We start from the raw sequence: 15057 nt of genomic DNA on the forward strand, positions 1-15057 counted from the left end.
ATGTGATTTTTCCCCTCTTTTTGTAGTCATAAGATTGACAGCGCCATCAACAACTCCTGAACTATCACCTTCATTTTAGGCCCACAATCTATTGTTCTTTGTTAAAACATCACACCTACATTGCCTACACACATTTGAGGTGGTGATCATTTAAGAAATGTTTGATTAAAAACGTATCCATCGCATATATCATATGTTGAGTATAACTGCCACAGCTAATAGGCTTTTTAAAAAAAAAAACAAAAAAAAACCAGAAAATGTATGTTTAAAAGAAAGAAGTGAAAAACATAACTATCAGAAAAACAAAACTTGAAGTGGAAAGTAAAAAAGCATCATGCAAAGTGACTTTGTAAGAGCATAAATGGAATCAAACAGATAAAAAGTGTGTGCGCTATATTGAAGCATGTCATAAAATAATAACACTAAAAGTTAATACAAGATATTTCCATAGTGGCTCTTGGCAATAGAGGCGTACTGCTGCCTCTCAAACCTTCAGATCTATCTTACCTCTCCAAATTAAATTTTAGGACAGTATATTGAATCTTCCTGTCCCAAGAGAAACAACATCTCAGAATAGTAGGAAATAATGCAAACCCTCTACTAAACAATCTGGTGACTGAACTCTGCAGTTGAATATTTTTCTTCTATGGAGGAAAAAATTGGATGAAATGTTAGCAGACCAGCCAGGATAGTAAACATGAGCATGCGGTTTGCTGGCATCACATTGGACGGTTTCTGGCTGCTAAAGTTCAAACAGCCTTCACACTGTTAGCTTTCACACGTTTCCACTTGGAGAACCTGCAAAATGCACAACGCTTTTTAATTTAGCGTGTCTGAAAGCCGAGGAATTTGTTATGGTGTTAAAATAAATGGCTTGTCCTCTCTGTTTTTCTGCATCTGTGCAGGAGGTGCTGGACTTGGAGAGGAGTCTTGGTGGAGTTTTGCTAGAAGATCCCAAGCCTTTGCTCTTCAAAGATAGCTACCACAATCTTCGCCTGTCCATCCATGACATTCCTCACACTTACTGGAGAAGCAAACTTTTGGCCAAGTACCAGGTGACACATCTTACATTGTTATATTTCATGTAAAACTGTATGTATTTAAGTCTCAGCTAAGTATGATGCTCCTTTGAGATAAATAAACGTACATGTAAAGTTAACATTTTGAATGGGCAGAGATAGCACGAAAACAACTGCAAGAAAAACGCCAAGTTCAACAACTAACTGCACTGATTCGTCATGGGAATTAGACAGATGATGTCATCAGCCCAAGCTGTTCATGAGACAAAAAAGCTTATGAAGCTGCAACCATGCTCACCTGACTGTTATCTAATCTGACTGTTAATCAGTAAAAGTCAGGACTTTGTTTCTGTTGGAATGAAGCAAAAATCATTTGAAGCTTGAGGAGTAAAAGTAATGGAAAATATCATAATAAAAAAGACTGCATAAAGCAAAATAATAGCTAGGAAAACTTTTGATTTATAATAAAATCTACAGTGTATTAGTTATTTTCTGTGAGAATACAACCTGTGGACTTAATACCATTCAGTGCTGCTGCAAACACTGAAACTCTACTTGTTCTCTCAGCTGCAACACTGAGATTACAGTCAGAACCTGTTCTGAATAAACAAACAGGAAACCTGATGGTGGACTTAATTTATGGACATTGTGCTTCAGAAATAAATCTGTGCACCCCCACACACGTAGACACAAACAACATTCAGCATCTAACTATAGCACGTTTTCTACTCTTCAAATGGAAACTGTGTTCTAGATGATTCCAGATTGTGCTGCCGAGAACCAAAGCTACTTTAATTTAGTTTTGGCTTTCTTCGTGACAAAGTGTCTTTGTGTGACAGGAAATACCTTTCTACCACATATGGAGTGGTAGTCAGAGACCCCTCCACTGCACCTTCAGCCTGGAGAGAGGCAGCCTGGCTGTGTCACAGCTCGCCTGTAAGATCTGTGTCCGACAGGTGGAAGGGGAAGGACAGATATTCCAGCTGCACACAGACATCCAGGAGGTAATGGTGACGGCTGAGAGCTCCTTTCCAAGCTCAGATAAAGATGTAATAAATATTGTAATGTTTGATGAAAGGTAAATCCCAATGACTCTCAATTTTTCAATAAAAACAGACTCAACCACCACACTCGCCTCTTCCCTCGGGAGGTACCTGCCTACCCTCCTCTCAAGTGGGACCCTACGCCTTTCGCCTGCCTGAATCCATCCGGCAGAAGATCTGTGCCAGTTTGGATGTGCCCAGCTCCCGAGGGTGTGACTGGAGATTACTGGCTCGCAGTCTGGGCTTTGACAGGTGAGATCTGTCTCACGATTTTCATCATTATGAATACTGAATTAGAAAATTAGGCTGTCAAGATAAAGTTTTTGGAACAAATGATATTATTAATGATTTCATTTTTTATAATCAGTAATGGAGCCCCTCTTTCTCCTCACAAATTGCCTCATCTGTCTCGCTCTCAGGTATTTGAACTACTTTGCCACAAAGCCAAGTCCCACAGGTGTTCTACTGGACTTATGGGAAGCATGTCACCAAGGTGACGCAGATCTGGTCTCTCTGGCAACCGCGCTGGAGGAGATGGGCAAAAGTGAGGTGCTAGTTGTCATGACAACAGATGGGGATTGTTGATTGGGCAAGAAACAAAGGAGCAAGCAAGATATTTTTCTTTCCAACACCATGATGAAAATGAGAATACCTGCCTATTAATATGCACATGCTGACACAAATCTTTAATCCACAGAGCATTTCGGTTGTTTCACATGTAATTTCTTTACTCCTCTGCCTCACCTCCTGTTTTGCTAATCCACAATCAACAACTATAGCTACATATCAACCATAACCCATTCCCACGTGGACCATCCAACTGACAACTTGATTCAGCTTGAAATTTCCAAAGTAATGCAGCATCAGAAAGACGGAAAAGCAATTTGAGTGTGCCAAGGCATAAAATTGGTGTAAAGTCATCCAACAAATGTGATGTCAACTGTCTTCAGTTTCTGAAAATGAAATTATTTTTGATTATTGACGGTAATGTTTTGGGGAAAACAAACATCCATGTATTCAACACGCTGTGTGCAGTAACACCATTCCCAACATGAGATTCCCCTTATTTCCATCGCAGCACAAAAATGGATCATTTAACATCTCACCTCATAGCAGTGGGTTTCTTTTTCTTTTTTTTCCCTTGTGCAGGGAACGGCAGGCAGCACATACCTGCCCGCAACTTCTTGATGCTGCACACACACTCGAAGACACACATGGACTAAGTGGTCATTAATCAGCTCTGAGACACACGGACAAGGATTACTTGTCTCACACTTTTTGTGAAAAGATCAAACCCTCCAGGTTTGAGTCGTATCGCTCCTGGCTGAAGAAAAGCTGCCTCTTCTTTGTGGTGGGAGATTGAATTGCAAAGTTAGTTTCAGAATTGGCAGATAACTCGGCTGACTCTTTATATTGTACCAACAAATGCCTCAAAGCCTTGGCATATCATTCTGACTCACAGGGGTGTTTCTCTTTCATCTCTCCTTGCATTCCTCTATCGCTCTGCCACACTCCTATCTGCTGAGAATAAACTGCATCATCCCTTAAAAGTTTCCTTTGGGGAACGCTCTTTAATTTATTATCCATATTTGTGGATTGCTTTTTCATTGTCATGAACAGTATGATCATATAGAAACCAATTTTATCGTTTGTGCTTGTTTGTTTAGGCTACTGAGCTGCTGTGCTTCTTTGTTTGTCCTAGTAGAGCAAGGCAAATGGGGAATGTAGGTGCACAGTCTGTGTGTCTGTTGCAAATAACAAAACCATTTTATTATTTTTGTTTTTCATATTGTGCATCTATTCAAAACGTTAAAAATAACATCACAATTAGAGATGATTCTGATGATGTTGCTAAAAACTTAATAATGGAAGAATTTTGCTTTACAGTAACTTAAGAACAGTTTTCACTGTTAAAATATAACTATTGAATAAATTAGCCTTATTCTGAGTCAGTGGGGCAGCAGGGAACCATATTCATAAATGTACCTTAATGCAAACAGAATTATGGTTAATTAGTCAACGTCAGGTGAAACTTTGCCATGTTTCCTTTGTCACATTGTTGATCTTCGTCCTAAGCTGCCTGCTCTGCGATCAGGGTCCTGAAGCTGTTTTTCATTATCAATGTTGTCAGACAGGAGCTGAAATTCTGTCACTGCAACATCATCATTATATCTATTCTGTGTTACTGAGAATTTTTCTCCCCCAAAGCAAGAAGAAAAAAAAGTGTTCATTTCTTTAAATGACAAAAACCAAAACACTGGCAGTATCCCACCTCTTCAGCAGTGAGTCATGTCACTGTTTCGTGTGAATGAGCTGAGTATTTGTGTGTATGTGTGCGTGTGTGTTTGTGTGCGTGTGTGTTTGCGTGTGTGTGTGCATGCATGAATGAATGGGTATGTGTGGGCAGGTGGGTGTGCACATACATGTGCACATTCCTAAAATCTGTCATTTCTCTGTGTAAGTGCTATGCAAGTACAAAGGAAAAGTGAAGCATTTCCACTTCTTTTGTTTCCTGGAAGAGTAACTCTATTTTTACAGATATGAACATTGACAGGGTTTTGGTTTTGTATCCTAAAGTGGTTTCACACACCTGGAGATGTTCTTCTCAGTTGGAATTTTTTTCATCGGGACTGGAAAATTTGGATCACTTTCCGAGGAAGCTAAAGGAGTCAAAAACAAAGTGCCGCAATGGCTTCATCACAAGTCAAGGCTAACATTGTGAACGTGTGCCCCTGCAGGTCTTTGCCATGAAGAAGTACCTGAACACAACCAGTTCAGTGCTTTGGATCCCTGAACACTTCTCTTAATTATTTTTACAGAAACTGGCTAGCTTTAGATTACAGTGTTTATTCGTCCAGATTACTTCAGTGTCTACTGGATCTTTGGCCATATCGCTGGAAAACTTATGCTGGAGCTGTACTGGATTTGAACTCGCTCCCTTCAAAGAGATAAACTCAGCCTTTGTTCGAGAAGTCAGACATTTTTACAGAAAACTAAATGGATTCAGTGACATTATTTTGTCTCTGTAAAGTACCAATTGTAAATAAATGTCTAGCCTTCTTACCTGTAACTAAATATAATTTTTATGCAATAAATTATATTTCTTAGTTATCACCACTGTTTGTGTTTTGTGCTTTTATGAATTAAAAATCTCATCTGAGGCATGGCACTTCATACTGCAAGACAAAATTGCTCCTAGCTTGTGTATATTTGGTCACTTGCGCCCCATTTTTAGTGAAAGTGGTCGACCCTTTTACTTCACACCTCAATGGGAAATTCCCTTTAGGTCCATTTAGTTTTGAAAGCTTTTAACTGGCAGTCTGACAGATCTTCACATTAACAAGGTCTTGGAGACACTAATAGTGGTCTTTAAGGGTTGAGTTGGGCATTTACATCAAGGGTTGTAACCTCAGTTTGGGGAATTGTTGGATTTGGCTCTTCTATCAAGAACAAAGTGAGCCATCCATAGTGATTGTGCAGTGCAGCATGGTTGTAATGGGGGCAGTGCTTTGCACCTGTTTTATTAATTAAATGCACTGCTAATTAGGAACTGACTTGGCACCCTTCAGCTAACTGAACCTTTTGTAATTTGTACAACATTAGTGTAACAGCTAAATTTGTCCTCAACCCAAAACACCTGCATCCAAACACAGTCTGTTTCTTACTTTTCTGGGTAGGAATTGACATTAAAAACAACATTATATTGAATAGATGTAAAATTGAGACCTTACTGCATGTGCATGACCACAAACTACATGACAAGCAACATTTTCCTCATCTGCGTTGTGTAAGTACAGGGGTGGGCAGCTCTAGTTCTCAAGGGCCAAGTCCTGCAGGTGTCAGGAGTTTCCCTGTTGCAACACATTGAACACACATCAGACAATTAACAGACTCAAGCTCTGCACAAGTCTACTAATTACCCACTGATATGAGTGAGGTGTGTTTCAGAAGGGAAACTGAACACTTGCAGGACTTGGCCCTTGAGAACTGGAGCTGCCCACCTCTGATCTAACATAGTAATATTACATTAAATTAATAACCTGGAAGCTTGGGTTGTATTATTTGTGCAGGCTAATTCTGCATTATTAATTAGATGCTAGTTTGGTCAATGATCAGTGATTAGGCGGCTGTAGCTCAGGCTTTATACCATTCATTTATTCATGTGGGAGACATAAATTCAATGAAGAGTTTCTACTAGGAGGTAAACAAAATAACCTCTTCTCATATGAGGTGATCATTTCTTCTTAAAGTATTATCATCATTCATTTATTAATTCACTTATTTTTAGTGCTTTGAAGAAATAAATACATCACTTCAAATGCTGCCCTATACTGCCATCTCCTGGTAAATGTTGCCACATGAAGCCCCAGCCCATTGGACAGTTTACACAAGAATAAGATATGGCCTAAAACAGTTTATAGCTTTGAAAAATATTAAATAGAAGTTCTTAAATAAATATAATGAATTTAGCAGAAATTTTGATTTCTTATTTTCAACAATGATACTACCTAAGAAAGCACTCAGAGAGTGCAGACCTGTGCCAAGCAGCTCATTTCCACTTATCAGTACAAAATCCTTTTTAAATTTCCTGTGTTCACAATTGCTTCCAGATCATCCCCAAGATTTAATGAAATCTGAGTTACACCAAGACCCACTGTCAGAAAGAAATAACAAAAATACACCCAGTAGTTTTTGTGTAAGGTTGTTGACAGACAGGCAAACATGAGTTGATCAATATCATGGTAGTGTTGAAGTACAAGAACACAGATGTCCATAACATCCTGAACTAGTTTGCTTTGGGCCTATAAGCAAAACCCAGATAAAGTTCAGTTGACAACAGGAATCCTGGACTCTCTTCACTTGAGGCCTCTGTCCTGCAGGTTTTAGAATTTTCCCAACTTCAATTCCTACACCTGGCTAAAAATTTGACAACAAATTGTTAGAAATATTAATTTTAATCGGATGTGTTGGAGAAGGGAAGTGTATAAAACTTGTCCAACAGTGTCCCCTGCAGACCAGAGTCAGAGAAGTCTGGATTACACTGAATATTTTCTAGGACTTGATTGTTGTTGAGGTGGTAACTGGAGTTCCAGTCTGATTTTAGTTGTGGCCCAGGCCTCCCACCTGTCTGACCTTATCTTTGCTTTTGTCAAAGGGAAGTCCATTATATCATCAGTTAAAATTATTTTAGTGTAATAATCTGCTTTCTGGTATCCACAAGGGGCAGGAGACCAGTATTGTATGGTGTACAACAAGGTATTGAGTAGTTTCTACCATAAAGTGATGTCTCAGAAAGTGTACGCATCAAATAAAATACGTTTGGCTTAATAGGGTTCAATTTGCCTCTTTAAATTATGTAATATTTACCATACTTTATATATTCCATTTCTTACACCACCTTCTACACTATAGAATACCACATTATAACTAATGTGGATGCTTCAATGTTGGTAATCTACTAATTGGAAATGTTCAAATGATAAGAAGTTTTACTAAATATAAAGTCAAATCTAATTTGTTTATTTACACGCCCTACATGATGTGTTTGGATGTTTGCAAATTAAAATATAGCTTGATTTTAAAACATAGTAATGTGAAAGGTTTCATAGCAGTAAACTTGTCAGTAAATCTGTTAACATTGGTGTACTTGAAAATTTTTTCACAAGGTTCTTATTATCTTTAATTATAGTTCTGGCAAAATACAAAGTTTTACTAAACACTCTTTCTGTAGTAAGTACACTTCCGCTCTGGTGACTATCAAGATAAAAGGAAAAAGTATATCATTCGTTTTACTTCAGATTATACTTTGGTTTTATCCTTTAAATGCTTTTTTAACCAAAGAAAAACTCTCTTTCCTGAATTATGGAATATAAATTATCACTTTTTAAGTATTACTTTTTTGGTTTGTCACAAGAAACCATCATATTTTGGAGGAAGAAGACCGGAAGTAGATCTGCTGTTTGCGCAGATATTTCTCAGATACCATGTGAAATGTCAGCTGACCAGAAACAAAGTTTGCAATGAAATGGACTTTTGTGTCAGAGCAACACTTTAAGCAAACCCACTGGCAGCATCAGTGGAGTCTCCACTGATGTGGTAGGTTTATTTATTTATTTATTTTAATTGATAACTATATCTGGCTTGTTTAGCTACATGTGTTTTTAGCAGCTTGGCTAATGTTCAATGTTAAGCTTTATGTTTTTGAACCGTGTTCGCCTTACACTATAAAAACCAAATAAAGGTCACTATACGTAAGCCACGACAGAACGGACAGGGTTGTTTTGCAGTAAAAAGTTCAATTAGAGGTAGTATATTTTATTGAAAGATACGGCTTTTTGTCGCGTGTAATTGCTTTTTTCTTAGGTAAGCATAATGAAAAGACTAGTTCCTCATCGTTCAGATACAGCAGAGTCAGCTTTGTACCATTTAGTCTTCCTTTAGCCTTTACAAGCGTCTTTCAGGTGAAGATCTTGTTTTATACAGGCGTTGTCAGAAACAGCATGTGTATGTTTTTGTTTTCAAGTAACAAATGGCATCTGTTCGTTTTATCCCCAAATAACTGTTTTTGTTTACGTTTTTCACGGGACTGAATAGTCTACAATACACAGCTGTTTTGTTACTGTTTATTTACTTCATTTTATTTTTAGCGTACTCATTCTAGCATTTGATTTTATTTCAAATGTAAAGTGTGTATTAAATACAAATGTATTATTATGATAAAGCATTACTAATAGTGTAATCACAAGATCTAAAACACAGTATGTGATAAAGCCTGAGCTGTTGTTGTCATTGGATTATTTGCTTAATTTAGAAAAAGGGCTGATTCAGGACTATTTGTGGCCTTTGCTTTGACATCTACATTGCAATGCCAAACAGTAGGATGCTAAAACCCACATTGATTTTATTAGTGCCGCAGTTGGACTCCAAGAAAAGGGCCCTATGCTCATGAGACATTCCACATCTAGTTTATAATATGAAGTCATTTTTATTTGTATACTATTTCATTCTAAATTAGATCTGAGTGGGAACACCATGTCTCTGTCTCAGGTCTATCTAAAATGTTTATATGTTGAAGATTTGATATGATATGAAGATTTATATGTGGAAAATACTATATGAAGTCAGCACGTGATGGGATTTGAGTGTGACTTATGTTCCTGCAGCTTCACAGATTCATGATCACTGTGCTGATCTCTACGTGCTGCAATGACAAGATGTTTTCAGACAATGGCATCCAAACAAATAAAGTTGTTGTTTGTTGCTGACAAGCACAAGTAAAAGTAAGTGTCATCCACATGCTATTTATTACAGTATCGTTATTAAGTCACTGATTTTTCTTTTTAAATGTTTCCTTTGTCTTTTTCACAGCTTTCTATTTTCTGCCATTCTTTTGTCTCTTGTCTTCACTTTGAGTATCCTGAAACCTGTCTGTGAGGAGAGACAAAATAATGGACGGTACAGAACCTGTGCAACCCAGCGTCAACTCTTCATATGTTCCAACTTTGTTTGGTGACCAAAGTGCAACTGACGATGAAGAGCTTGAGGACCATAGTCCGTCTGCATCTCTTCTCCCCAAACTTTCCCCACCGCCTCTGGCTGTGCGCTACAGTCCAGAAGACTCATACTCTCTGGTCTACATCATCTTTTTTCTGATGGGCATCGGCTCCTTGCTGCCCTGGAATTTCTTTATAACAGCCAAGTACTACTGGCTATACAAACTTAGCAACAGTTCTCAGAGTGGAGAAGAGGAGCAGCGTTCAGACCTCAGTGTAAGTAGGACTTACTGTTGCACTGTATTTGTTTTGTGCCTACCCACAAGAAGAACGGCCTTTTGTGTGATTCTTTGTGCTTCCGACATGGTACTGTGGCAATTCTGTGATGGGTGATAAGATGAAGGGCCCTTTCACGTTTCAGAGAAATCCCCTGACAGGACAGTAATGCTATTAGGGATGCCTTGGGGCTTTTTTTTATAGTAAGTGAGATAAAGGTAGACTGGGAAGAGTCAAAGTGATTTAAGTAGATCTTTCAAACAAGGTAAAAGTATCACAAGGCCAGCACTCATTTAATATAGTCAACTGAAAAACAGGTTGGATAAAACAAAAAAAAAAAAAAAAAATCACATACCAGAAAAACTCACTTCCTCTTACTTTGTCTGAGACACCATAGAAGCACATGACTTGGATCTCTTTTACTTAGTGAATCCTTGAATGCAGACTTTTTTTCCTCTCTCTTTTCTTCCTCATCGGTTCACAGGACTACTTCGAAAGTTATCTGGCAATTGCCTCTACGGTGCCCTCTGTCCTGTGTCTGATTCTCAACTACGTCCTTGTGAACAGGTTGACTTTTTTATTTATTTATTTATTTTTAAATTTATGAATACATGGACAGTGCATATTAATAGACATTTTCTGTCAATATGCCAGAGTTAGCCAGAAGGCTATTTTTCATTCGCTGTCCCGAGACAGATGTTGAAAGTCACCCGAAAAGAACAAGAGTAAAATTACACAATTACATGACAATATTACTATAGTACATTGAGTAAAAGTGACATTTAAGCTAAAAGTACATTAGAGACAGAACACGCCAATAATCCGAACAAGTTGATTGTACATAATGTTTATGTTTTTACGTAAACATTATGTTTTTTTACTTTGTTCTGTTTCCAGCTGTTGGGATGGGACAAAAACACATCTGTTTTATCTAGCGGTTTAAATCCTTGAATTGTGATCATTTAATGTACTTTAGAAGTTTAAAGACTACATGCCCGTTTCCACTCAGTCATTTTCTTTTATACCCTTTAGATTTTCCATGGACTTAGTCAGGATTGTATGTAGATTAATGTTGCTAATTGACTGTACTTAACAGCACAAAGTGAAAACATCTGCTCTGAAATTATGTAGATTTGAACTGATCAATTACATACGTGTGTGTGTGTTTGTGTGTTGATAGGTTGTCTCCAAACATTCGAATCCTATCGTCTCTTTTTGTGATCCTGTTGGTGTTTGTGGTGACAACAGTGCTGGTGAAGGTGGATGTTTCAGATTGTAGGGTGGAGTTCTTTGTCGGCACACTTGCCAGTGTGGCTGTCGTCAGCGGAGCCTCCAACCTCTTCTCTGGTAGCGTGTTTGGTATCAGTGGCCATTTTCCTATGAGGATCTCTCAGGCTCTTATATCAGGTATGTCTGTACTTAAGTCAGGTATGGCATTGTTCATGTGACATCCATACAGCACTGTGTGAAGGTAATCTTTTTTTTTTTAATTAGTCATTTTTATATTTTTTCTGTTGGTAAAAATTATGTGAGAGAAAATCCAAATATTAGTTGACATGAAGTTATTGCTACTGTTTCAAGCAAGTGTGTGTTATTCTTATGTTACAATATCTTGAATGTTTATCAATTTACAAAAAAGTTTTTTTCAGTTAAAATGAAGAAAAAACAAAACAGGAATTTAACTTACTCACTTATAATATGCCTGTTTTTGGTACGAGCATCTGACAAAAATTACAGTGAAACTGACAGAGCCTGTGCAGACCAAGTACATACCTGTCCCCACCAGCTAATTGATACACAGAGCAATAGATCTTTAAGTATATTTTGAACACTAAAACTTGAACAAAAACTTATATTTATTACTCAAAAGTGGTTTTGACTGTATAAAAAATTTTCCTTTTGGTTAAATTTTGGAATTTCTTCATTGTATGTCATATGTACTATCTGCCAGCAGGAAGGGGCAAACTGAGTTGGTTTAAGTCAGAGATGGTCATTCCAGTTCACTTTAAACCCCTAAAGGCCACAGTCCATTAGATATTTCCTGCTTAATACACCTGGCTGATGACTGATGAGTCATTAACAGGTTTGAGAATGGTTGTGTTGTGTTGGAGCAGTAAAACATATAAAACCATGATGCTAAAGTCAGTCCAAACATGAGGTCTGCACTTAAGAACAAAAAAACTATAGACAGTCATTGGACACCCCAATGACTGTCTATATTCATTGGGGTCTCCAATGACCATACACAGTCATTGGGGGTCCAATTTAGTTAATATGCTGTTACGTTTGCAGCTATTTGTTCTTAGCTGTAAAGTAGCTTCATAAAGGGTTAATTTCATTCATTCATTCATTCATTCATTCATTTATTATCCATACCGTTTAGTCCAATCAAGGGTCGCAGGGGAGCTGGAGCCTGTCGCAGCAGTCTTTAGGCAAGAGTACAGGTCTGCAGTCCATCGCAGGGCAGGGTTCATTTCCTGTTCAGTATTTTGACTGTATACATTCTGTATTCCCATTGAACTGATATAAAAATGTGTTTAAAGGTTCTACTACATTAAACTTAACAGGTATTAGTTTCCCAGTAAAGAAGTATTATAATATTACAATAATCAAGATGTATTAACTGATGCAGTAGGCAGCAGTCTCCCTCCCTAAACAGCCATGTTGGAATAGACATTCTGTGTTATGGAAATGTTTTGCTCCATTTCAGATTGATCAAATTATTGAGCTGCAGAGTAGATTGTTTAGGAGATCGAAATGTTTGGAAAAATTGATTCTTTCATCCGATACAAGCTTTTGGATTGTTTGGAACACATCACCACAGTGACATCTAGTAGCCAAAAAAATATGTTTTAAAAATATGAATAAATTATGAAGTATTTGTGTGTTTTGGGTCGTTTTGTCAGCTATAAATTTTTGTGTTGGTTTATAGTGATATTTGTATGGACGGATGTTTAATTTTACCCAGTCAGTGTAAATAGGAGGTGCTTCTATACATTTATGTATTTTCATGAATAAAGATAATCTGCTCAGCTGTATTCGGGTTGAGACGGTTTTGCATCTGGCTCTAAATCTCTCCAAGGAGAAACAATTATGAATGTAAGCATTTTTATTTTGTAAAATTGTAGTTAAATTTTTTATTTTTCAATTTTGGACACAGGGTAAAAACATCACTTCACATTCAGTTGTGTTTCACAAGTTTATGGGAGTTTTTTTTTTTAAATAAAGCAGGGTGGATCAACCGTGGCATTTCAGAACGATTGGTGACATAATGAAATGCAAAATGGAACAGTCACGTGATGTCCCCATCTTGTTTCAGATCATTGAACTTTGCTTTGCATCAGTTTCAGTGGGGACTGTTTCGATTTTGCCATCACTCATTTTTAGTGAAGCTAATTGGAAAAAAATCAAAAGGCTGCTGGGAAACATAAAGATTGGATTCTGGAGCAATAAGGAAGAAAGTCAGGGTAGCTCCATCCATCATGCCATGTCCCAACAGTGACAGCCTGTGGGGCCAACATTACAATCTGGGTAACTTTTGTTGGTCAGGTTCAGTAACTGTATCTGCCTAAAGAATGAGGTCAGCAATCTTGTCCATTGACCAAGTTATTCTGTCAAGAGACATTTTTTCTTACCAGAAGACAAGGGGCATATTCCAAGATGACAGTGCACAGATTCATGGGGTTTAAATAATGTGAAATCAGTTCAAGGCCCATGAGACAACAAAAGGGTTGATTGCCACTGAATCCAGATCCTAACCCCTGTGAAAATCTTTGAAATGTGGTTGAGATCTCACACAAAAATCTTACTCTCACTTTAACAAATACTACTTTGCACAAACTAATTGGAACAATGCTGTAGAGAAATAATCAACATTTCAACATGAAACATTTCACTCTGTCATGAATCTATGCGATTACAGAGGTTTGACTTTCTGAAATAAGTGACCAAAAACATTGTTTTTTCATGATATTTCCTTTTTTTTCTCCAAATGTTCCTGTATGTTTAAAGTAAATGTGATAAATGCAATGTTATTGTGCATTCAGACTGGTTACTGTATGAACAAAACTTAACCTGTGGTCCTTTTTCACCTAGGTCAGGCTATGGGGGGCACACTGAGTGCAGTAGCATCAATAGTGAACCTAGTTGTGGCTGAGGATGTGACAAACAGCACGCTGGCTTACTTCCTGACAGCTGACATCTTCATCCTGGCTTGCATCATCTCCTATTTGTTTTTGCCCAGGCTGGCATATTCAAGGTCAGTAGCACAAACTAATATTTTATTTATTTTGCAAGTACTTGATTTGTATAATTGGCTGTACTTGTCTTTTTTTTTCGCCGTTCATTACATTTAATAAATGCATTTGCTAGGTCTTGAAAGGACAGTTTACAGAACGGGTTTACATGTCTCCCTTCTCTCTAGACACTACATGATGGCAGCAACACACATCAGTCCTGGAGTGATCAATGAGGCTCAAAGCACTGGAGCTGCAATCCCACCACTCCAGCCGATCATTAAGAAGGCATGGGTACTTGGTCTGAGTGTCTTCTATGTTTTCTTCGTCTCCATCTCGGTGTTCCCTGCGGTATCATCAGGGATCCAGTCTGTCAACATGGACAGTGGCAGCCCCTGGACAACCACTTACTTTGTGCCTTTCACCAGTTTCCTCCTGTATAATGTAGCGGACTTCTGTGGCAGGCAAGCAACAGCCTGGGTGCAGGTACCTGGACCCACTAGTCGAGTTCTGCCAGCACTGGTGCTGTGCCGCTCCGTCCTGGTACCACTTCTCATGTTCTGTAACTATCAGCCACGGGACCACCTTCACACAGTACTGTTCACCCATGATGTTTACCCTGTGGTCTTTAACTGCCTACTAGGTCTTTCTAATGGTTATCTCGGTACGCTGCCAATGATCTATGGCCCAAAGGTGGTTCCCCGCGAGCTGGCAGAGGCCACAGGAGTGGTCATGTCATTCTTTTTAACTCTGGGATTGGCTGTTGGATCTGCATTCTCCGTGCTTATTGTACACTGCATTTGATAAAAGTTTAAGAGCTACTCATGTACAGGTGTGCATATTACAAGTCAGTGCACTCTGCGCAGATAAGTATGTTCCAGTACAGCCAGTTGTCTGCTGTGAGGGAGGGAGTGAAATTGGGCAATTTTCACTGGACCAACAAGCCTTGTTTCCTGCGTACCTCATTATTACGTTTACAATGACTCGAAAA

At 38.2% G+C, this 15057-nt stretch overlaps 2 protein-coding genes across 2 annotated transcripts in view; both read left to right on the top strand.

The window, feature by feature from the left end:
• The window catches only part of unc5b (unc-5 netrin receptor B), a gene marked incomplete at both ends in the record, with an annotated part of 53052 nt that extends 50405 nt beyond the window's left edge, over nt 1-2647 (top strand). The window contains 4 exons of the mRNA XM_079249449.1: nt 906-1055; nt 1859-2023; nt 2136-2314; nt 2482-2647. Coding sequence (XP_079105575.1) covers nt 906-1055; nt 1859-2023; nt 2136-2314; nt 2482-2647 — 660 coding nt within the window. The remainder of the gene's footprint in view (nt 1-905; nt 1056-1858; nt 2024-2135; nt 2315-2481) is intronic.
• A 5407-nt stretch (nt 2648-8054) lies between these two features.
• slc29a3 (solute carrier family 29 member 3) lies at nt 8055-14956 on the top strand. The gene is made up of 7 exons (XM_079248422.1): nt 8055-8158; nt 9226-9342; nt 9431-9831; nt 10316-10398; nt 11012-11238; nt 13927-14089; nt 14255-14956. The coding sequence occupies exons 3-7, from the start codon at nt 9511-9513 to the stop codon at nt 14868-14870; spliced, it is 1410 nt and encodes a 469-aa protein (XP_079104548.1). The 5' UTR covers nt 8055-8158; nt 9226-9342; nt 9431-9510; the 3' UTR covers nt 14871-14956.
• Nucleotides 14957-15057: the final 101 nt, after the last annotated feature.

Source organism: Telmatherina bonti, assembly GCF_933228915.1.
Source record: "Telmatherina bonti genome assembly, chromosome: 11".
Lineage (NCBI taxonomy): Eukaryota > Metazoa > Chordata > Actinopteri > Atheriniformes > Telmatherinidae > Telmatherina > Telmatherina bonti.

Coding starts and splice junctions, on each gene's coding strand:
- slc29a3 (XM_079248422.1), top strand. CDS start 9,511: ATGGACGGTACAGAACCTGTGCAACCCAGCGTCAACTCTTCATATGTT. Junction 10,399..11,011: donor AACTACGTCCTTGTGAACAG/GTTGACTTTTTT, acceptor GTGTGTTGATAG/GTTGTCTCCAAACATTCGAA. Junction 11,239..13,926: donor CTCTCAGGCTCTTATATCAG/GTATGTCTGTAC, acceptor TTTTTCACCTAG/GTCAGGCTATGGGGGGCACA.